At 40.8% G+C, this 25103-nt stretch overlaps 1 protein-coding gene across 7 annotated transcripts in view; it reads left to right on the top strand.

Annotated features, from left to right (window-relative positions):
• Positions 1 to 25103, top strand: part of LOC127568515 (dihydropyrimidine dehydrogenase [NADP(+)]-like) — a 581379-nt gene that overhangs the window by 488800 nt on the left and 67476 nt on the right. For all 7 annotated transcript variants that reach the window (XM_052012359.1, XM_052012358.1, XM_052012364.1 and 4 more), the window contains one exon: positions 17152 to 17331. In XM_052012359.1, coding sequence (XP_051868319.1) covers positions 17152 to 17331 — 180 coding nt within the window. The remainder of the gene's footprint in view (positions 1 to 17151; positions 17332 to 25103) is intronic.

The following is a 25103-nucleotide window of genomic DNA, read 5'->3' as shown; positions in this document are numbered from 1 at the left end:
TGCACAACTGACTATAAAATACAGTCTCATCCCTCTTTTCTCTTATTCTTTTCCTCTAGTTATTCTTTCTTCCTCTCTCTTTTCTGCCTCTCTGTATCTCCATCCCTTCACTCTGTAGGTTTTCAAAATGCCCTTTTATTTCTCCCTTGGAGATTATCAGCTCATTGCCTTAATAGTTGAAAACATGATCCACATGTCATTGACTGCTTCATTTTGTTTTTCATATTCAGATTTATAATTGCAACATCACAGAAGGTGATGTGTTGCAGGCATATTTTAGAGTAGAATATATTATTGGAGTATTTACTGCACTGTATAATGAGCTAATAAGATACTATTTGTTAATCTTGATATTTCTCCTAAGATTATAAACTACTTGTTTTATTCAAGGACACAATTGACATTTTAATGTTACCAAAAAAAATCATCAGTTTAGTTTTCTAAATAAAATGTAAAAAATGCAAAGCAGTCAAAATTAAATTGGCAAGCAATTGAAGATTAGTGATGCAGAATTTGCTTAAAATATTATTGTGACCACAGTTTGTTACACATAAGATGCTTCTGAAAGTTATTTCATTGGCCCTGATATTTATTGAGGTGTGACTCAGGGTGGGGCATGTGAAGAGAGTTAGGGTCAGAAATTCTTAAAACAGAGTGGAGTATTGGCCCTTTGCAGTATTGGACCCACTCCATGTGTTCACCTTTCACCAGATGCTCGCTGTTGCATTCACCTTTTTCCGGCATGCAGCACCTAATGCAGTCCTGCTGCTTCAACTATTAGGCCATTCGATCCATGAGCAGCAACCAGGCTGTATCTATTGCATTCCCCCACACACGGACTGCCCTAGTGTCCTTCCGGCAGTTCATTCAACCTTTACGCTGTTCCTAAATGGTTCTGATCATCAGAGACATTCAAAAATACTTCAAAAACATTTAAAGAATTAAAAAAATAAAAATCGTCATTTAAAAACAATTTGTGTAAGTTAATTACTCCATTAATATTCATTAAAATAAAGTTTAAGAAACAACACTTCACTTTGCTTACTTTTCTACCAAAGGTTAGAGACACATTCGAAGCAATAATCCCAAAGCAGTAGTTGGCATAAATCTGAAGCATGTAAAACAGGGTCCATCCAATCCCTCTCAGTTCCCTGAAAGTGGCCACATAGGTAAATAAGGTGGTGAAGAAGGCATATGGCATGCTTGCCTTCATAGGTTAGTGCATAGAATATGAAAGTTGGGACATTATGTTGCAAGTTTACAAAACACCGGTTAAACTGTACTTTGATTATCGTGTGCAGTTCTGGTTGCCATACTATAGGAAGGAGAAAATGCAGTGGAGATTCACCAAGATAGATAGAAGACTGGGGGACTTTAGATATGGTTGGGATTGAATAGGCTGGGATTATTTTCCCTGAAGTGAAGGAGGCTGAGGGGTGAACTGATAAAGGTATATAAAATTATAAGAGGCATAGATAGAGTAGATAGTCAGAATCTTTTCCCATGATAGGGGGTATCAAAAACAAGAGGGCTTAGGGTTAAAGTGAGAGGAAGGAATTTTAAAGGAGGTTTGAGGGGAAAGTTTTTTTTACACAGAGAGTGTTTGATATCTGGAACTCACTGCCTGAGGAGGTGGTGGAACAAGATACAATCAGTACACATAAGAGATATTTGTATAGGCAAGATGTAGAAGGCCCTATTGTGGGCAAATGGGATCAGTTTAAATGGGCAAAAAGGTCAGCATGGATGTGTTGGGCCAAAGTCTTTATTTCTGTGCTGTACAACTCTGTGAGTGTATGACTCATTGCATCACATAACCATCCCCCAAGCCCAGTAGCATAGCGAGGGGACAGATGTGCCAACAGTTTTTCTTCTTACTGACTGCTTCCATTTCTAAAGCATGCTCCTTTACTATTTTTCTTGCATTAGTTTTTGAGAGCTGGCTTTTTAAGGATATGGTGGACAATTTTTAAAGTGGTCAAATTCTATTTTTCTACAAGCACAACAGTGTACAATAGATGGACAAAGTCATGATTTCAGTGCACATTTTGTATTTCTCCCAGCTAAGCCACAGTTTGAAGTCATTAAATAGAATCTGCACACCTTTTAGTAAAAGTTTTTTTCTGGGATTCTGTGGTACTGTATTGAACAGCCAGCTAGCTGCCAACACGACTGTGCCTGTTAACACTGGAGCTTATTTTAACTTGTTTCACCAATTCTTCTGGCAAGCAATCCTTGACACAAGCTGATGACAAGTTGGGCATGCACAGAAATTGGGTGGGATAAGAGGAATGAGAGGCTGGATTGCAGAGCAATGTAGGTTATGGAGTACTTTGTCAGAGAAGATTAAGTATCCTTCCCCTCTGGGTACATGTTCTGTTGGTCCCTTGTCTCTTTCTACATTCCATGTTCCACCTGGTCAAAGAAATTCAGAGGACTAAAGAAAGAAACAGAAATCAGCTTAAAATAGAGGCATATGGCCTCCTTAAACAATTTCTAATTAATCCACCCCCTGAAAACAGATTTGCTGCATGTTTTATGTCTTTTAAAACTGGAAACCAAGGGTTAGACAAAGGTTGGGTTTGAATATTGAACTTCCAAAATTTTTAACTTCCCACCCAATCCAAACATTCCCATTTTAGGACACTAATACACACCCTAATCAATTGTAGGACAAGCAAGTTGCCATTTGGATAAATGCTTGAATTTTACCATAGTAAAAATAATGGAATCTATATAAAAAAAGAACATATTCATCGAATGATCAATATTTAATAACCTATATTAAATACATCAGGTGCAAAACATTTGTAAATTGTGAATGTTGTCTCTAAAGGCTTTTTGTTGTGTCCATGCCTGTACCAAGCTGAATTTGGGCATAATAGGTATGATATCTAGAAAAGTGGCTTCAAAGTATTTTAGTATGAAGAAAACATGTAAATAACTTTAAATGTGCACATCAAAGATGTGGAATAATATTTATTATAACAAGCAATATTATATTGTTTTTAGAAAATTAAATGCATTATTTCAGATAAAAAATGTACAAGCATCATGGAAAGACTGGAATTCCAGCCAACATCATTCTAATAATGTTATTTCTGGACATAAAATGCACAAGCCTTCTCAAATGACACAAAACCAGAAGTAGATACTTCGGTTGTATGTGGTACGCCTTTCGCTTTAGGGACTTTATGCAGGAGGCTCCCCCCTTAAGAGTACCCCAAAGCACATACATACATAGTCCCAGACCGAGGAATGCGAAGGAATAATTCTGGTGTGCGCATTTGGACAGAAATGCGTGCCCAATTCCATCACATTCTTCCACTTTCCATCTATACAGGAAAATAAGAAGCTAAACATGCAGATCCATTATATCTGGTCCTGGATGGAAACATTCTGTAAGTTCACAAAATCTGTTTCATCAAATATAAGCTGAAAATTCATAAAGTAAATGCTGCGAAATTCTGCTGCCAGCAAGAAATGTCGGGGGCCAGAACTGTAGTAAAATTGAGTAGAGAAGCTCATCCATCCAATGTGCAGTGCGTGTCATTGTATGGTGCTCAAATTAATTAGCAGCACCACCAACCAGTGCTGGACTGACTGGAGTGTTGAAAATGATGCAAATAGGTTCCACGTTGGACTTCCCATGTTTCTTTTGACATTTTCTGCCTCCTGGTGCAGCTGGTCTGATGGAAAATGAGTGCATGTTCGCTGAACCAGAATTTTCACCATTGGTGGTAAGATATAATTTATTTTATAAGTCATTTGAGGGCACCAATCACACCCCACAAATTGAAGATTTTTTTAACATGGACAAGAAAGGACTCAGTTGCATTTTCTCACAGAATCACAGAAATTGTAGATGAAGGCCATTCTGCCCATCACGGCCATGACAGACGAAAATTGACAAAACATTAATCCACCTTCCCAAGTCATTCCAGCATCTGCAGTCTCTTGTGTCTCCCCAGCTCTCAGTCTTAGCAGGTTAAACCGTCAACAAGATACCTTTCAAATGTGGGGGGGGGGGGGTTTCTGCCTCAGACAGCGAGTTCAAAACCCCACCACCCCCACCCATCGAGTGAAGTAGTTCTTCTCAACTCCCCTTGGTTTCTTCTACCAATTTACTTAAATCTGTGTGTCCTGGTTACTGACCTCTCTGATTTCTGTTTATCCTAACACTACCTTGGACTATATTTCTCTTCCTCCCTCTCAACTTGCACTAGTATCATTATGTTTACCTTGTTGTTTATTTTTGCACACATGTAAATTATGTATAATTTCTGTTAATTTATGTTAGCTTCTGTTTGCTATGTTTGTAATATACCGTGCTGCTGCTGCAAAAAGCAGCACAGTACATTACAAGGTGTTTATACCTTGTGTATGCATGCCTATGACAATAAACTTGAACTTGAACTTATCCTGCATATGCCTCTTATAATTTTAAATTCCTCAATTAAATCTCTCTCCAGTCTCCATAGTTACAAAAAACAACCCCAGCACAGAGAGTTACAATGTTTGCATTATTATCCTCGGACCTGCTATAACAAAGCATATTAGTGAGATGTCCAGCCCAGGTGTGATGGGCCGAAGGGCCTGTTTCATTACTATATGGCTGTATGACACTATGAGCACACCTGCCTGGGCCTCTGAGAGACAGCCTGCCTTTGACAACTCTGCTTTCCTAAGGAAGGCATTGTTGATGGGTCCTCTCTGATCCCTGCTGATGTGCAGAGACCTTTGACAGAAGTGATTCTTTCCATGGATCCAAAGATTACTATTGCATTAATGAAACACAATACTCCCAAGTCACCACAGGGAGTATATACTGGATCAGGCTATCTACAGTTGAAAGACACATTAAGCAAATGACAGCTGGAACATTATGTTCCTGAGGGATAGGGTGCATCAGCTGGATGTATAATTACAGGGTTTTATAGGGTGACACCATTTGCAATTGCACAAGATGTCATAAATAGTGTGCATGAGATCAAACAGGCTTTTCCTGCTGAATTTATGCTATTAAACAGCAAAGCGTTCTACTCTTTCATTGCATAGGTTGTGTCAACCCACAGAAACAAAACTAAGCTCTGGAAATGTTTGTTTGGGCTTCACAGAACCAATGGCCTCTGTCTTTGTAGCAGCAATGTGTGGTTACCCTTGCCTCAATGGGTCATATTCCTGCCTCCAAGACAGAAGGTCATGAATTGAAGTCCCACTCCAGAGGTTTGAACTCAAAATGCAGTCTGATTCTCCAGTGCAGTACTCCTGTATATTTGGAAGTGCTGGAATGTTAAACAAAGAGGCTATCTTCCCTCTCAAGTGCAATACACAATTCCATGATACCACCAGAAGAAAAGCAGGTATTGTCCAGGCCAATATTTATCTCTCTAACCACGTAACTTAAGAAGAAACATTATCCTGCCACTATCATATTGCTGTATGGCACTTTGCAGTTTGCAGACTGGATGCCATATTTCCACAGTAAATACTGTTTTTCAAAAGCACGTCATTGTCTATACAACACCTTAGGTCATACAGATATTATAAAAGTTGCTCCAAGGTGTATCATTTTGCTGCATATTGCTGCAAACACAGTGGGCTCTGAAAACTCCAGGGTGCTTATTATATTCTCAAAAGATATTGTGAAGGCCTTTTGCTCATCCAAGATTCATTTCTGAAGATAGATCCAATTCCTTAGACATTTGACTAACGAATGCGTAGGGTTGTTACTGTACCCAGCTGCTTCTATTCATTTGCCGTCACCTCCATTTGCTTCAGCTTGCATGTGCTTCATCTGGTGCTCCCATTTCAAGCTCTGAGCCTGAACGTCCCTGGGCACTGGATCCATCCTGATGCCTGCATCATGCGGAGTGTTTGATGCTCCATGCTATGATGTGCTAAGTTCCGTGTTGAAACCTGGACCTGCCAAGGTTTCATGGGAAGATCATACAGAAAGGAAAAAAAGGCAGGTGTCTTACAATGGTGTCAGGAGAGATCCTATCAAGCTGAGGTAGCTTGCCAAGATATTGTGAAAATATGCCTCTGTGTAACTGTATGAATGAAATGAGATGAATAAAAGGAAGATACTTGCTGTGTGAGGCATCCAGATGGCAAACCTTCATCCTTGCACACCTTTAATGGACTTGGGCCCAAATACTTCAAAATCAGTGTTTAGCAACTTATAGGGTTAGGAGGGAGTGTGGGTTATATCCTAGGAAATAACAGTACATAGGAAGCTAGCTTGAATCTACTGCCTTCTGAGTGTCATTGAGATGGGGACAAGGATTCAGCCACCAACCTGCTTCAGAAAGTGGGATGATATTTATATATGTATCTATCTATACGTCAAGGAGGCTGGAAGATAGTGATTTAGCTGAATGTGAGGTTTGATTCTGGGTATAGTCTCCTCTCAGAGAAACCTCGCAGCCACATCTTCCAGCCTGGGAGGATCAGGGGTGGTTCTCTTGGCCACTTGAGTAAAACCAAGCTCCCCACCCCCCACCCCTAACCAAATCAAATCCCCCCACCATCAGCCAACAATGTAGAAATTCAACCAGGGACAGCCCTAATGGTAAATTGGTTTATTATTGTCACATGTACCAAGGTACAGTAAAAAACTTTGTTTTGCATGCCATCTATACAGATCATTTCATTACAACAGTGCATCGAGGTAGTACAAGGGAAAAGCAATAACAGAATGCAGAATAAAGTGTTACAGTTACAGATAAAGTGCAGTGCAGGCAGACAATAAGGTGCAAGGCCATAACGAGATAGATTGTGAGGTCAAGAGTCCATCTTATCATACTAGGGTACTGTTCCAAAGATGTACAAGTTAGGAAGTTGTGGGCATGCTATGTTAGTGCTGGAAGCGTGGTGACACTTGCAGGCACTTTGCAAAAAATGCATTTCACTGCGTATTTCGATGTACATGTGATTAATAAATATATCTTATTTTCTATAGTCTTATAACAGTGGGATAGAAGCTGTCCTTTACCCTGGTGGTACGTGCTTTCAGGCTTTTGTATCTTCTGCCTGATGGGAGAGGAGAGAAGAGAGAACATCTGGGGTGGGAGGGGTCTTTGATTATGTTGGCTGCTTTACCGAGGCAGCGAGAAATGCAGACAGGGTCCACTGAGAAAAGGCTGGTTTCCATGATGTGTTGACCTGTGTCCACAATTCTCTGGATTTTCTTGCGGTTTCGGGCAGAGCAGTTGCCATGCCAAACTGTGATGCATCTGGATAATAATCAGTGATTAGTCCTGGGAGAGAAAGGTTAGAAGCCCAAGGCTGGGTTCACCCCACAGAATCATTCACACTCCCTAAGGAGAGGGAACTGCCCTCACCTTGCTGGATTAACTACGGACATATGTCCTGTCGCTTCTTCTGGAACCTTCTCTAGCTGACTGGGGCTGACTTCTATTCAGGGTGGACACCATGAAGTTAAATCACCACAGCCCATCCCTCCGTCTTGTCCCACCCTCACATTCCCCAGTTGCCCATACAGTTAAGTCCCTGTAAACACCCAGGCGCAGCATTCATTTCAGATCTGAAGGCCTTCTTCCAATATCTTTTTCCCAATTATTGATTGCCTTTTGAAAACAGACTTAAGAGTTTAACCAATGGGCTATTCGAAAGTTGCTGAGCAACAGTCCCCATGAGTCCAGGGTTATGCTCCTTACTGTAGGAATCAATTGTAATAGAGATTCCAGAGGCATTGCTGTTTCAGGGTGCACCTTGCAAGATTAATGTTTGCCAGTACAAGCTATTTACATGTAAAATATGTACTGTGCTACTGCTGTGACAGGAAGAAGTGAGAGGTCAGGCTGGATTTTAACTAACAGAAAATGGATGGCTTGACGTTGGCAAGATGATAACACTTTAAGAGTCTTAAAGTCCAATGCAGTCTGCATTCAACATTCTTCTGGAATTTACAGAGGTGGAACAAGAGGGAGATAAACAGGGCCTGGGGTCACACTTAGGAGGCTAAATGTAATTATGGTCTCTGATTTAACCTTCTTTGTATCCAAAAGTTGGTGGGATTAGCTTCTAGGTGAATGTAAGTGCCTTTACTGAACTGCTGCATTCAGAGCAGTAGACACATACAGTACTCCAGCTACCCTGCCCATGTCAGTACACCCTGTACCATTCACCCCCATTCAAAACTCTGCATTTGAGGATAAGACTACACCTCCTAGCACCATCCAACACTCCCATCCCTCTAGTGTCATCAAGGATTGGACATCTTTCCTGGGGTCAGGGATTTGGACCTATTTGCTCCCATGCTCCCTGTCTGAATTGAAGCCAAGTCTTTAACTAAGCCAACTTTTGAAGCAGAGAGCCTGGCAAGGAATAAATTTGCATCATCTGATGGTAAAATTCCACAGCACCTTCTGAAAATCCAGCCTGCCCCATCCTTGCCTATTGATCCCAGTCTTGTCAATATTGAAGCCATACTGGTTCATGACTTTAGGATGGGGTTAAATACAATATTTGTGCCTTGCTTTTTATTCTTCTGACTATTAGTTTGATCTCAGTCACAATGCCATTTGTGCTCTCAGCAGGTTTTCAATGATCACAAAATCAGGGTAGATGTGAAGCAATGCAAAGGTCAATTTTGCAAGCTCACCAGCAAGAAGCCTTATGCACTGATATCAGGAAGCTGCATGCATTATTGTTGGAAAATTAAGACCTGTATAGACTTGACTCTGAATATCCATCCCTGTGACTTATTATAATTGATTCTTTGTTGTATTTGGTGAGTGCAGGGAGCTGTTACATGCAAGTAAATGCCTAAATGAATGTGGCAATAATTAGCTACTGTTATTTCTAAACTGATAAATATTCCATCAAAGTTTAACAAAAGCTGTGCTAGACAGAGCTTTGAGTGCATTTGTCTCATCTGGGAGCCATCTAGTGTTCAGTTAACAATATGCAAGTGCAATTCAACAATATCCAATGTACATTTCAGATGCAATGATAGACTGGTTATGAGAAATCCATGAGGTTTGCATATAAGCAATTAGCACAATATTTGATGATCACGAAACAATTCCTGCAAGCAAAGCACCCCATCAGCAACACCATTGAAAAAAGTGTTGTACTATTAGGCATCATGGTAAGTGTTCTTTGTTTGCACGTGCAGATATTTTGCAGATGCTGATTACATTGCAGAATCTAAATAATTCTACAAGTCAGGTTGCATTCTCTTGTTCTTATTCTACATAGGATTTACTTTCAGTAAAATCATGCTTCTATCTCAGAAAAGATTCCTCACTGTGGAGCAAAGTCACAGATTTTTTAAAAATGTTTCTATCATATTGTTTGCTCAGAAATATGATATTGAATAATATTAAATACACATGATAATTTTGGTGGGAAACAATGCATAGAATTGCAGAACTGTTACAGCCCAGAAGGAGACCATTCAGCCCATCAAATACAGCAATTGTAACAGCCACAGACCACTTTAATGCAATTTTACCAGTTGATTTTTAAAGGATAAATAAAGTTTAAAATTACCACTTTAATTCTCCACCCTACTCCCACTCTGACCTTCCGGTCTGTGGCCTCCTGCACTGTTACAATAAGGCCCAATGCAAGCTTAAAGAACAGTACTTCATCTTCCATCTGGGCATGTTGCAGCCTTAGAGTCATAGAACTTGTGCAGCATAGAAACAGGCCCTTTGGCTCATTGTGTCTCTGCTAACCATCAGGCTTGTCTGTACTAATGCCACTTGCCTGCATTAGTTCCATATCGTTCTGTGCATTGCTCATTAAATGTTGTAAAGGTACCTCTGAAATGTTGTTACTGTTCCTGCCTCCACCATCTCCACTGGTAGCTTATTCCAAATATCAATTACTCTTTGTGTGGAGAAAACTTACCCCTCAGATCCCTTTTAAACCTCCTCCCTTTAAAAACCTTACATCTTCTAGTTTTTAACACCCCTAACATGGGAAACAGACTCTGGTTATCCACCCATTCTATGCCTCTAATAATTTTATATACCTCTATCATGTCACCTCTCAGAGTCCTTTGCTCCAGGGAAAACAGATCCAGCCTATCCAATTTCTCCTTATTAAGAACTCAAGCCCTCCAATTCAGGCAACATCCTTGTGAATATTTCCTGCACAGTCCCTAGCTTGGTCGCATCTTTCCTTTAATGTGGTGACCAGAACTGCACACAATACTCCAAATGCTGCCAAACGAATGTTTTGTATAACTGTAACATGACTCAGTATTGAAATTCTACAACTTATGATAACTTAATTTGTCTGTCTGTATCAGTCATCCATCTGTGGTATTGGCTCTGTGTATTTGCTTTACCCCCTTTTTTTCTTTTGTCCCTCTGAGAGTGGAGAACATGCCCAGCCTGACCTATATGCCTTCCTGCTCTGCATTTCACAACTCCCACATTCTTTTACCTATGTCCTTTCGTCTGTGTTGTCACTCTCAAACTGCTCCCATTCACTCAGTATCCAGATAACCTTTGTTACAGTTTATCTCCATGCTTGCCCCAGTTTTACACAATCGGAGACATCCCCTCTCCCCCACCCTCCCTGCAGCTTAACGGGATTCTTTTGTCTCCTTTCCAGTTCTGATGAAGGGATTTTGATCTGAAACATTAACTTTGTTTCTCTTCCCACAGATGTGGCCTGACCTGCTGAATATTTCCAGCATTTTCTGTTTTTACTTAAGCTTCAGATCTTTGATCTGGTTGATAAGAAACATACACTATGTGATCCCTTTTTTTTGTTTTCCAGAAACTGCTTCTACATAATGCAGTACAAATGCAGGCTTTCAGATGCAAACAACAGTCTAAAGATGCAATCAAATCAATTTTTGATTAATAGTGTTTGATTTAGTTGAAACCTAAATGTAATCAGAGACATCAGAAATACTTAACCAATGTCAAAGCAGCGTGTGACAGCAGCTCCCACTTATGTTCTTGCATGTAAAATAACTCATATCAAACATTTATACATAAGAGACTCTAACACCTTTGTTGTTCATAATGGCTCAGCTTTTGCTGGTTTTTGCCAGCTGTTCCATTGGGATCTGTAAACATTTGTCAGGATAACTGCCAGCAAGATTTGGGATTCCTGCATCAACATAGAAGTCCCGAGCTTACTTGTCGAACTCTGCCAGTGATTTGCTGGCTGCGTTTCACCACTTGATCCCTCATGGACCTCTACAGCGGAACAGAAGTTTTCTGAGTTTCCCCAACATTTAGCAAGGGAATATACTACTGGATATTGTGCCAAGCTAAACCTGGCAGAAAATCTGTGAGCCCACTTATTTGAATGGGGATATTAGGTACATGAGGAAAATATTGTGATTATTGGGTTATTTATATTGTTTTTAATTATTTGTATTTAGCCTAAATGCTTAAAAGTTAAATTTTAAAAGGTAAATGAAGAATTATTTTTTATTGTCTATTTCATTTTTAATAGTTTTAAGATGTATCATGGTGTCAGGGACATTCAGAAGCAACAAAAATACCTTGATCCCATCGACAGACAGTAAAACTGGTGAGCAGCTTTGCCATCTGTCATTTATCTGAGGAGATTTGTAGCTGGGGCTTGTTATGATCCATGGTTATACAAATCCCCGCCATTTAGTTCTAGGTTTGGATATTAAAACTGTCCTGCAAAAAGTCAGTCCTTCCAAATGCAGGGATATAGGGAGGGGAAGGGGAAGAGCAAAGCACAGGCAGTGAGCCCATCTCAGGAAAATCAGGGAGCCTAAATATCACATGGCCTTTCATCTCTGCTAAGTGCTCACATGGCTTTGAGTGGAATGTATATACAGTGATACACAAGGTACCGCAATTGTGCAGGACGAGCTGGTGTTAATGAACCTGACCACAGCAGTCTTTGTATCTGCACTTTTAGTGAAGGTGTTGCAAAGAGAGGTGGTTTGGAAAGACAAAAGTGTGCTGCATATTGTTTCATGAGTTATCCACTATGTACAAGTAAATGAAAATCAAAAAAAATTCCAGATGCGAGAAATCTGAAGTAAAAACAGAAGATCTTTGAATCACGGCAGCATCTGTGGATAGGAAAACAAATAACATTTCAGGTCCAGGGTACTTCATTAGAACTGGGAAAGAGAGAAAAACTAATTAGTTTTCACATGAATGAAACATGAATGAAACATGAAACATGACACACGAATGATAAAGAAATGGAGGGCTATGTGGGAGGGAAGGGTTAGATAGATATTAGAACAGGATAAAATATCGGCACAACATCGTGGGCCAAAGGGCCTGTACTGTGCTGTAAGGTTCTATGTTCTATGTTCAGTAGGAGAGAAGATGGAGGAGGATGAGCGGAATAAAGAGAATATTTCTCACAGGATGAGTCCAAATGGGTTAATGGAGGCAATTACAAACATATTATGCTTCTTTGTTCATTGCAATATGCTATTAATACCAAGACTATGGGACATACCCAGCAGGCCAGACTTTATGAATAGAATAAGAAAAACTGAGCCAAAATAATGGCAGGCAGGAATGTCCACTTCTGAGACAGACAGAAAGAAAGAGTGAACTACCTAAAGCTGGAGAGTTCAATATTGAGTCTGGAAGGCTGGGTATTTCCAGCATTTTGTGTTTTTATTTAGTCCACTATATACAATTTACTTTTTCAAACTTGTTTCAGAAAATTACTTATCCTCTCTTAAAATCTCTGTGCTATACTATTATTACATTTATTTCTAAGTGAAAGATATTTTATCTTTAAATATTTGTGCATCGGATGCAGTTAGCACCATACAAATAGTAATAAATATAGGATATAAAATATAAATTTGCTTTACTTATGATCTTGATAAAAAAAATTTGTAAGCCTATAGTACGATTAATTCTGATCTCCAGTGGGAGCAATTAATGTGCTGTGGTTACTTGAGTATGTTATTCAGACACAAAAGTCTGAGATCCATTTCATATCTTGTGCACAGTGCATGTGACAGTGCAAATCAGATATATTTTGTGAATTGATTACCCATCCCCCAGTTTTGTGTGATATTCACAAAGTCTCATGAGATGGAGGCTCTATTTGCACCCGGCTGTCCTAGAAATGAATATTCCAGGAGAGAAATTCCCAAAAGTGTCTCACTATGATGAGTCCTGATGAAGGGTCTCGACACAAAACATTGACTATCCATTTCCCTCCATAGATGCTGCCTGACCCACTGACTTCCTACTGCATTTTGTGTGTGCTGCAGGCTTTCTTGTGTCTCAATGAATAGTTTTCGTTTGCACATGCCCTTTTTACAGAAATCCCTACTTCCTGAACTCTAATATCTAATATGGGAATTGAGCTATCCTTCCTGGATTCATTTACAAAAAGAATAGTCACAACTTTAACTCCAATAACCCCATACCTACAACCTCTCCAACTTTCATGCACATCATGCATTATTTACTGACAGCACTGTTTAATTTAGCTAACTTCAAGTTGTGATATAAAGTCTGGGGCTCCACAGGCGCAGCCAGAATGTGGTGTACATGTCCACCCTGCTGAACTAATGAAAAGTTGAATCATAGGCAGGCTCATATAAAATAAAATGGCACATCTGCAGTTACTAAGAAAGCATCAGTGGTGACATGGGAGACATGAAGTAGAAAATGACTTTAAGAATATTAAGCAGTATGTTAGGTATTTCCTTACATACTTCAAGTGAATAAGAAAGGAATTGAGCATTCCAGGAGGTGTAATAACAAATGTGACCAAGGGTTGGAAATGCACAAAATTAATTCTTCTTTGCCATGTCCATGGAAGAATCATGGAAACTCACTGAGTGCTGAAACTGAATTTCAGAAAAAGGTGTAGCAAATAGAAGAAAAGAAAATGCATCCAAAAGAAATAGAAATTTTGCTTAAAGTAGCTGCATGGAGGGTGAGTAAGATAGTAGAAGACAAGCCCTTGAATTCATCCCTCGGTACTTAAAAAGTGGTCAGGAAATTTGCTCACCTCCGAGCCGCTATCTGTAGGAAATAATTAGAAATGTAAATGTTTGAAGTTTGGAAATTAGTTAATGTATCATCAGTTTTTGAAAGTAAATTGGGAAAATATATTGACAGATTCTGTTGCCAGTGAAATTCAGCAAGGCTATGCCACACAAACAGGGCAAGAAAAATGGAATAAAAGGAAAAAGTGGATTGACCATGAGCCAAATTAGAGAATGTAGAAGGGTTGATATGAATGGGGATACATTGATAAATCAAGTGAGGTATTGGTATTGGTATTGATTTATTATTGTCACTTGTACCAAGGTACAGTGAAAAACTTGTCTTGCATACCGATCGTACAGGTCAATTCATTACACAGTGCAGTTACATTGAGTTAGTACAGAGTGCATTGATGTAGTACAGGTAAAAACAATAACAGTACAGAGTAAAGTGTCACAGCTACAGAGAAAGTGCAGTGCAATAAGGTGCAAGGTCACGACAAGGTAGATCGTGAGGTCATAGTCCATCTCATTGTATAAGGGAACCGTTCAATAGTCTAATCACAGTGGGGTAGAAGCTGTCCTTAAGTCTGGTGGTACGTGCCCTCAGGCTCCTGTATCTTCTACCCAATGGAAGAGGAGAGAAGAGAGAATTTCCCAGGTGGGTGGGGTCTTTGATTATGCTGGCTGCTTCACCAAGGCAACGAGAGATAAAGACAGAGTCCAAGGAGGGGAGGCTGGTGTCCGTGATGCGCTGGGCTGTGTCCACAACTCTCTGCAGTTTCTTGCGGTCCTGGGCAGAGCAATTGCCGTACCAAGCCGCAATACATCCAAGTAGGATGCTTTCTGTGGTGCATCGGTAAAAGTTGGTGAGAGTCAAAGGGGACAAACCAAATTTCTTTAGCCTCCTGAGGAAGTAGAGGCGCTGGTGATCTTTCTTGGCCGTGGCATCTACGTGATTTGACCAGGACAGGCTGTTGGTGATGTTCACTCTCAGGAACTTGAAGCTCTCAACCCTCTCGACCTCAGCACCATTGATGTAGACAGGTGCATATACACCGCCCCCTTTCCTGAAGTCAATGACCAGCTCTTTTGTTTTGCTGACATTGAGGGAAAGGTTGTTGTCATAACACCATTCCACTAAGCTCTCTATCTCCTTTCTGTACTCCAACTCATCACTGTTTGAGATACGGCCTACAATGGTGGTATCATCTGCAAACTTGTAGATGGAGTTAGAGCAGAATCTGGCCACCCAGTCATGAGTGCATAGAGAGTAGAGTAGAGGGCTGAGGACGCAGCCTTGTGGGACACCAGTGTTGAGAATAATCGTGCCGGAGGTATTGCTGCCTACCCTCACTGATTGCGGTCTGTCTGTTAGAAAGCGAAGGATCCAGTTACAGAGGGAGGTGTTGAGTCCTAGGTCTCAGAGTCTGGTGACAAGCTTGCTTGGGGTTATCGTATTGAAGGCAGAGCTGTAGTCAATAAACAAAAGTCTAATGTAGGTGTCTCTACTGTCCATGTAGACCTGTTTCGTCGATAGGCGAATTGCAGTGGATCCAGATTGTCTGGGAGGCTGGAGTCGATGCATGCCATGACCAACCTCTCAAAGCACTTTATGATGGTGGATGTCAGAGCCACTGGTCGGTAGTCATTGAGGCATGTTACCTTGCTTTTCTTCAGTACCAGGATGATAGTGGTCTTCTTAAAACAAGTGGGAACCATAGATTGAAGCAGGGAGAGGTTAAATATGTCCGCAAATACTTCTGCCAGCTGATCAGCACAAGATCTGAGCACACGGCCAGGGATACCATCTGGGCCAGGTGCTTTCCTCATGTTCACTCTCCGGAAGACTGATCTTACATCCTCCACTGTGATCACAGGTTCAGCTGCATTGGAGGCTGTCAGGGTGGATAGTGACAATCCACTTCCTTTCTGTACAAAACGTGCATAGAATGCATTAAGTTCATCAGGGGGGGATGCGCTGTTGTTAACTATGCAGCCTGACTTCGTCTTGTAGCCTGTTATGGCATGTAAGCCCTGCCATAACATAATTGTTGTATGCATTGTGTACAAATAATTTGGAGTTGACACAGAGGGCAGAAAATTTAAATTTACAGATTGCATCAATTTTAACATTGGGGAGAGTAAACAGGAAGCCAAAGAATAAAAAAAACACACCTGGATAGATGGCTCATCAATGGTAAAGGGCATATAATATGGACAAATGGGACAAAGAAAGAAAAATAAACAATGGGAGTACAGACTTAAATGGCTCAAGGGTTTAAGATAAAATACACTAGGGATCTGGGGCTTTTACAACTAGTTCAAAAAAATCAATGTATATTCTGAATCAGAAGTAAGAAAAGGCTTGGGATGTACAGCCAAGGGAATAAATCACAAATCCCAGTGGACTATAATGAGCCAAATAGGCATTGGTGCAGTTGCACATTAAGAACTATGTGAAGTGCTGGTCACTGTACTATACAGCAAGTATATCCAGGCTCCACAGGCAATGCAGAACATTGCAAATAATAAATTATTTTCTGCAGATCAGCTTCAAGGCAGGCTTGTCAACCCTGAGATTGTTTATTTTGGGGATGAGACTCAGGGGAGAGATGGTTCAAATAATCACAAGTGTTAAAAAGAATAGATAACGTGTTCAAGATTTGTTCAAATTCTTGTAGCAAGGGTTTAATTCATATTTAGAGAAAGGAAGATGTATGAACGTTGTAGTATAACTATTTCACACTGAGGGTGCCTAGGGAGTTAATGGGGGCAGATAATGTCGAAAGATTAAGAAAGAATTAGTTAAGTGAGTGCAAATCAAAGCTATTACATTTTTGAATAAGCCAGATGGACTGTGCAGTCTTTTCCAATCATATATTTTTCCTGTGTTTCTATGACATCCCAGTTTATTGCAGTGAGTTGTGTGATAATAATAATGGCGTTTAAAGCAAGTCAGAACATCATTTCATAAAGCTGCATTTAGAATATAATGGATGCATTGAACACATTTGAAGAGGCAATCATTTGCAGAGATCTTCAGGATTTTTTGATCCAAGCAAGGGATTGATTCTGCATTCTGTACCTTTATTAAAGATCCTTTTCCAAACAGTTAAATGCTGTATTTTTAAAAATGTGTATTGCAGGCAAAAAGCTTGTATATTGTTAAAATAAAATAACCTCTGTGATTACAGGTGTGCAGTGCAGTTCAGAACCAGGACTTCACGTTAATTGATGACTATTGCACAGGATTGAAAGCATTGTTGTATTTAAAAAGCATTGAGGAACTGCAAAATTGGGATGGACAGAGCCCTCCAACAATGTCTCATCAGAAAGGAAAACCGGTCCCCAAAATTTCTGGTATATTTGGACAGGTATGAATCCTTAATTCTTTTATCTCTCTCTTTCTCTTTGCCTCTCTCTTCAACTGCAAATCCTCATCATATTTTTGTATGTAAGTCTGTGGTAGATAGGGAAATTATTGTAGTGGGAGTCACCATAACTGCAGTGATCAAGATGGTGCTCATGTTCTAACCTCCCAGTTAGTTCACATCCACATGTGTGAACTAAAATTACATGCAGTTTTGTCAAAATGCCCAGCCTTATTATTAAACTTTTATACTCATATTTCCATATTAAAATTTAAGTCTTCACATTAGATTTCTTCAATATTTATTGCCTTTGACAATTATGAAGAATACCAATGTAATAAGTTGACAAGTTAACTTGACAAGTTAAGAGGTTTGTGAATAAATTGATAAAACTGAGCAGAAAATAATTTAACATGTAGACCAACAATGGCTATCAATGGAGTTTCAAATAAAACCTCATCAATGATTGGAAATAACAAGGTAGTGAGGTAACTTCCTATCTTGCAGGGAATTTCATCCACTTAGAACAAACCCTGTTAATGTAATGAAAAAAAGGAAATTCATATGGCAATGTTATTATTACAAAATATTGTCCATAGTAGGGGTAAGGTCTTCAGTACTTAAGATGATTTGAGCTGGAAGAGCAAACTCAGAAAGTGACCAAATTTGTTGAATTTTGTCCCACAGCTTGCTGTGATGGGATTGAACCTAATAACTTCTGGGTTGCCAGTTCTGTGCCATAAAACACGACAGCCTCAGAGCTGGCAGTGGAAGTATGTAGCTGGCCTTGGCATGAAGAATTAAACGATTCTGTGACAAAACCCATTAAGCTGTGCTGAGGATATTGCATTTGTCTTTAAGGGTAATTGGACTGCATTCATCTCCATGATGGGTTTAATGAAAACATATTCAAATGGTCTATAATTCGATAATTGGAATACAGATTCAATGGTCTTTAGTGTAGCTCAATCTTAACCCATCTTCAGATTTCCAGCAGCCACACTCCAAGCCTGGGAATCAAATTTATGCCATTTTAGTGATGCAAAGAGTACATCACAGACCTTGCCATCAAATTCAACAATTTTACAAACTAAGCCTTTCAATCTTTTGTCAAATTTCCAGTCATTAATAATTAGATCATTTTCAATGTTTACATTTATTTATATTTACAAAAATTGTTATAAATGCAGACATATGATTTGATCATCATTTTGCCTAATTTAAAAGTACACAAAGCAGTCTCAGAAATTTACCAGGCATGAAAACACAATAAAATGGGTGACTTTCTCAGTAATGGAAGATTTACCTATCAACAGAAAGAAAATTGCAGCTGAATTGTTTCCGGTAATTGCTTTTGCTCATTCCAGTAGCTATTTTTATTATAATACTAAAGATGGCCATTTGTTGCAGATGTTGCACAGATGAAGAGTGTGAGCTTGAATGTGTAGTCATTGGCCTGTCTTGTCTAATTCTTCCAGAAACCTTTTGTGAGTAACTCACTAATGTTACTCCAGAGATTTGGTGCAATTAATGTCTCAGAATGATTCTTCTGGCACTTGCTTGAAACATCACAATTGAATGTTTCAACAAATGGCTTCAGCCAACAGATAAGCTGTAGAGGGAACATTCTGTCCATACACAGCTGGAGAACTATACTGGATTTTCTGGGCAGAGCCTTAAATTAGTGATTTCAAAGTACAGCCAACCGAGATTCTCTTAAATATAGTAATTTTTAAAGTAACAAATCTGTTGCAAAATGTTATTAAATGTGTTTTGCACAAAGAACCAAGCATATTTTATAATGTACAAATCCAAGAACTTTATCTGAAAATGGCAATTTAAAACTGAATCAGGTCACGTCCAAATATTGCTCATAATCTGCATAGATTATGGCATCAGGATTAAAAGTTATTAGCCTTGAAATTGAGCTGTCCCTTAAGCCAGTGTTTCTCAATGGGGCAACACATGCTTTGTGGCTGGGATCCCTTCTGCAATATTCTAAACATACATGCTCATTAGAAATAATCTTGCACAAACGTAGGTGAAGATGTTTCTGCCAATGGTTCTACCATTGTGCAACCAGCAGAAGGTTGAGGGTCACTGATCTCGGGTGGAGGAGTAGAGTGACGCTGAAGAGCCCAGGTTGCAGTAGGGTAGAGGAGGTGGCATTGGTTGGGGAGGAAGAATTGGGTCAGGTTAGGACATTGGGGAAGCAAGGGGTAGTCATGAGCTGCTGGGGGAAGGTTCATGATTGGGCTAAGTTTTGACGATGGGAAGCGGCAAGTTGACCTGCAACAGGAGGAGCAGTAGGTGGCCTAGGGATGGTAGAGCAGGAACAAGGAACGTTAGAGCATTGAATATAAGAAACAGGAGCACGAATAGGACAATCAGCCCCTTGTGTCTGCTCCACCATTAAGTAAGATCAAGGGTAATTCAATCTTGGCCTCAGCACCACTTTCCCACTCTCTCCCCATATCTCTTAAGTCCCTTGAAAGTTAAATGTCTGTCAATATATTCAATATCTACAACTTCACAGCTCCCAAAGAGTCCAAGATAATTTCAGAGATTCATTACCCTCTGAGAGATGAAATTCCTCCTCATCTCCATCTGAAATGAGCACCCCCTTATTCTGAAACTATGCTCCCAAGTTCTAGATACCCTTATTAGGGGAAAGGTCCTCTCAGTATTCACCCTGTTGTACATCTTTAGAATCTTGTATGTTTCAATACAATTACTCTCATTCTTCTATATTCAATTAAGTATGGGTCCAATTTATTCAATCTTTCTTCATATATCAGCTCCTTCATTCCATGAATCAGTTGATGAACGTTCTCTGCACTGCCTCTAATGTAAATATATCATTCCTTAAAAATGGAGATTTTTATACAATTTTATACACAGTAAAAGCCAACATACCATGAGCATTCTTAATTACCAACTGAAGTTGTATTCCAACCATATGTTTTTCTTGTACTAGGACTTTTGTGCTGCAAAATTTTGTAGTTTCAATCCATTTAAATAATAATATGCTTTTTCATTCTTGCTTCCAAAGTGGATGATCTCATATATTCATTATAACCCACATTCTAGCCCATATTATATATTACACTATAGCCCATCTGTCAGTTTTTTGCCCACTCACTTAGCCTATCTATATCCCTTTGCAAGCTCTTTGTGTTCCCCTCACAATTTGCTAATCCACCCAACAATGAGTCATAGAACCGCACAGCACAGGAATGGGCCCTTCAGCCCACCATATCCATGCCTGTCTTTTTTCCGATCTAAACTAATCCCCTTTGCCTGCATTCGGACTGTACTCTTCTATGCCTTGCCCATTTAAGTGTCTGGCTGAATGCCTCTTAAACTGAGTAATTGTGTCTGATTCCATCACTTCCTCTGGCAGCAGATATCAACCACACTCTGTGTAAAAGAACTTACCCCTCAGATTCCCTTTAAAACTCCTTCCTCTCACTTTAAACCTATGCTGTCTTGCTTTTGGTAACCCTACCATGGAAAAAAAGATTTTGACTATCTACCTTATCAATGCCCCTTATAATCATATATACTTCTGTCAGGTCACCCCTCAGCCTCCTTTTCTTAAGGGAAAATAAATTTGGCCTATCCAATCTCTCCCCCTGATTAAAGTCCTCCATTCTAGGCAGGATGGCAGTTAGGGCAGTGGAATTCTCCTCCTGTAAGATGTGGGATATCAGGGAAGCTCAATCTCCCTGATGACTACATAAGCACGACATGGTAGTGTAGCGGTTAGTATAATGCTATTATAGCGCCAGCGGCCCAGATTCAATTCCAGCTACTGTCTGTAAGGAGTTTGTACATTCTCCCCATGTTTGCGTGGGTTTCCTCCGGATGCTCCGGTTTCCTCCCACCTTCCAAAGACGTATGGGTTAGAAAGTTGTGGGCATGCTATGTTGGCACCGGAAGCGTGGTGACACTTGCGGGCTGCCCCCAGAACATTCTACGCAAAAGATGCATTTCACTGTGTGTTTCAATGTACATGTGACTAATAAAGAAATGTTATCTTATCTTATACTGCTGGAGGGGATGACCTATCAGAGCACAGCAGCAGCAGCCAGGTCAGTGGCACTGTGGCCGGCTCTGTGGCTCAGCAGGAAAGGGTAAAGTCAGGCAGAGCAATAGTGTTAGGAGACATGACAGTTTGGGGGACAGACAGGAGATTCTATGGCCACGAAAGAGACACCAGGATGGTGTGTTGCCTCCCAGGTGCTAGGGTCGAGGATGTCTCAGAGCAACTGCAGAATATTCTCAAGGGGGAGCGTGAGCAGCCAGAGGTCATGGTGCACATTGGCAAGGGGAAAGAGGTCCTGAGCAGTGAGTATAGGGAGTTAGGAAAGACCCTGAAGAGCAGAACCTCCAAGGTAGTAATCTCTGGATTACTCCTGGTGCCATGTGCTAGTCAGGGCAGGAATAGGATGATAGAACAGATGAATAAATGGCTGAGGAACTGGTGCAGGGGGCAGGGTTTCAGGTTCTTGGGTCATTGGAACCGCTTCTGGGGCAGATTTGACCCGGACAAGAAGGGCGGGTTGCACCTCAATTGTAGAGAAACCAATATCCTGGCTGGGAGGTTTGTTGGTGCTACTTGGGAGGGTTTAAACTAGTTTGCAGGGGGATGAAAACCAGAGCACTGGGTCAGGAAGTGGAGGGATTGAGAGGAAGATGGATGTCAGGGCCAGTATAAACAGGCAGGAGGAAAGTAATAGACACGATGAAATGGACTGTTTGAAGTGTGTGTATTTGAATGCTAGGGGTGTTATGGGTAAGGGTGATGAATTTAGAGCATGGATCAGTACATGGAACTATGATGTTGTGGCCATAACAGACACTTGGTTGAGAGAGGGACAGGAATGGGTGCTTAATGTTCCAGGGTTTCAATGTTTTAGAAAAGATTGAGAGGGAGGTAAAAGGGTGGGGGGGAGTTGCACTAGTAACCAGGGACAATATCTCAGTTACGATCAGAGGGGACATAATGGAGGGCTCGTCCATTGAGTCTATATGGGTAGAACTAAAAAATAAGAAAGGTGCAATCACTCTGATGGGAGTATACTACAGACCCCCCCCCCCCCCCCAACAGCAACCAAGACATTGAGGAACAGATGTGCAGGCACATTAGAGAAAGGTGTAAAACTAATAGGGTTGTTGTAGTGGGGGACTTCAACCTCCCTTATATAAACTGGGATCTCCTTAGTATAAGAAGTTTAGATGGGGCAGAATTTGTTAGGTGCATCCAGGAGGGTTTCTTAAATCAATATATCGATAGTCCAATGAGAGGAGGGGCAGTACTAGACCTGGTGTTGCATAATGAGCCTGGCCAAGTGACTGACCTTTCAGTGGGAGAACAGTTAGGGATCAGTGACCACAGCTCCTTAAGTTTTAAGATAGCTATAGATAAGGATAAGTATGGACTTTGCAGGAGAGCATTAAATTGGAGCAGGGCAAATCACAAGAGCATTAGGCAGGAACTAGGGAGAATTAATTGGGAACAGCTGTTTTTGGGCAAGTCCACATCTGACATGTGGAGGGTGTTTAAAGACCAACTGCACAAAGTACAGGACAGGTGTGTTCCAGTAAGAAGGAAGGACGAGGATGGCAAGGTAAGAGAACCTTGGATGTCGAGAGAGGTGGTGAATTTAGTCAAGAAGAGAAAGGAAAAGTGTGCAAAGCTCAGGAAGCTAGGATCAAACAGAGCACTTGAGGATTATAAAGAAGCCAGAAAGGAACTCAAGAAGGAAATTAGGAAAGCCAGGAGGGGCCATGAAAAGTTCCTGGCAAGTAGGATTAAAGAGAATCCCAAGGCATGCCATACATACGTCAAAAGCAAAAGGATAACTAGTGAGAGGGTTGGACGACTCAAGGATAAAGGAGGGAACATGTGCTTGGAAGTGGAGGAGGTGAGTGAGGTCCTTAATGAGTACTTTGCATCAGTATTTACCGAGGAGACGGACGTGGAGGATAAGGAGGTCAGTGTGGAGCATGCTAATATGCTGGGGCATTTAGAGATAAAGGAGGTACTGTCAGGTCTCTTGAAGAGCATTGGATAAGTCCCCAGGGCCTGATGGGATATAGCCCAGGTTACTGAGAGACGCAAGAGATGAGATTGCTGGGGTCTTGACCAATATCTTCATGTCCTCTCTAGCCACAGGCGAGATCCCGGAGGAATGGCGAGTAGCTAATGTTCCATTATTCATGAAGGAAAACAGGGATAACCCTGGTAACTATAGACTGGTGAGTCTCACGTCAGTGGTAGGGAAGTTACTGGAGAGGATACTTAGGGATAAGATTTATGAGCATTTGGAAAATCACAGCCTAATTAGGAACAGTCAGCATGGCTTTGTGCATGGCAAATCATGCCTTACTAACGTGATTGAGTTTTTTGATGAGGTGACGAAGGTGATTGATGAAGGTAGAGCTGTGGATGTTGTCTGCATAGATTTTAGTAAGGTGTTTGACAAGGTACCTCAGGGAGGCTCATCCGGAAGATTAAGATGCATGGGATCCAAGATGAATTGGCAGTTTGGATTCAGAACTGGCTTGCCTGTAGAAGACAGGGGGTAGTGGTCGATAGGACTTATTCCAGCTGGAGGTTTGTGACTAGTGGCATTCCTCAGGGATCTGTACTGGGACTTTTGCTATTTGTGATATATATATAAATGACCTGGGTGAAAATGTATGTGGGTGGGTTAGTGAATCTGCAGATGATACGAAGATTGGTAGTGTTGTGAATAGTGTAGAAGACCGGCAAAGGTTGCAGCACGATATAGATCAGTTGCAGATATGGGCGGAGAAATGGCAGATGGAGTTCAACCCGGCCAAATGTGAAGTGTTGCACCTTGGGAGATCAAATGTAAAGAGACACTGCACTGTTAATGGCAAGACCCTTAACAGTGATGATGAGCAGAGAGATCTTGGGGTCCAAGTTCATAGCTCCCTGAAAGTAGCTACACAGGTTGATAAGGTGGTAAAGAAGGCATATGATATGTTTGCCTTCATTAGTCGGGGCATTGAGTTCAAGAGTCAGGAAGTTATGCTGTAGCATTATAAAACTTTAGTTAGGCTGCATCTGGAGTATTGTATTCAGTTCTGGTCGCCCCATTATAGGAAGGATGTCGAGACTTTGGAGGGGGTGCAGAAGAGGTTTACCAAGATGCTGCCTGGGCTAAAGGGCATGTGCTATGAAGAGAGGTTGGACAAACTTGAGTTGTTCTCTCTGGAGCAGTGGAGGCTAAGGGGAGATCTGACAGAGGTTTATAAGATTATGAGAGGCATAGATAGAGTAGATAGCCAGTATCTTTACCCCAGGGTTGAAATGTCTAATACCAGAGGGCATACATTTAAGGTGAGAGGGGGAAAGTTCAAAGGAGATGTGCAGGGCAAGTTCTTTTACATAGACAATTGTGGGTGCCTGGAATGCACTGCCTAGGGTGGTGGTGGAGGCAAATACGATGGGGGCATTCAAGAAGCTTAGGTAGGTACATGAATGTGAGGGAAATGGTAGGATATGCACATTGTGTAGGCGGAAGGGATTAGTTTAGTTGGGCATTTTATTACTAATGTAATTGGTTCGGCACAACATTGTGGGCTGAAGGGCCTGTTCCTGTATACTGTTCTATGTTCTTTATAACATGACAGTGAATATCCTCCATATTCTCTCCAACGCAACCCCATCCTTCTTATAGTGTGGTGACAGTAACCGCATACAATTCTGCTAACCAGTGTATTGTATGCAAAATCACATG

This window comes from Pristis pectinata, chromosome 3 (genome assembly GCF_009764475.1).
Source record: "Pristis pectinata isolate sPriPec2 chromosome 3, sPriPec2.1.pri, whole genome shotgun sequence".
NCBI lineage: Eukaryota > Metazoa > Chordata > Chondrichthyes > Rhinopristiformes > Pristidae > Pristis > Pristis pectinata.
The sequence above is the reverse complement of the archived record's forward strand: the minus strand, read 5'-3'. Positions and strand labels throughout refer to the sequence as shown.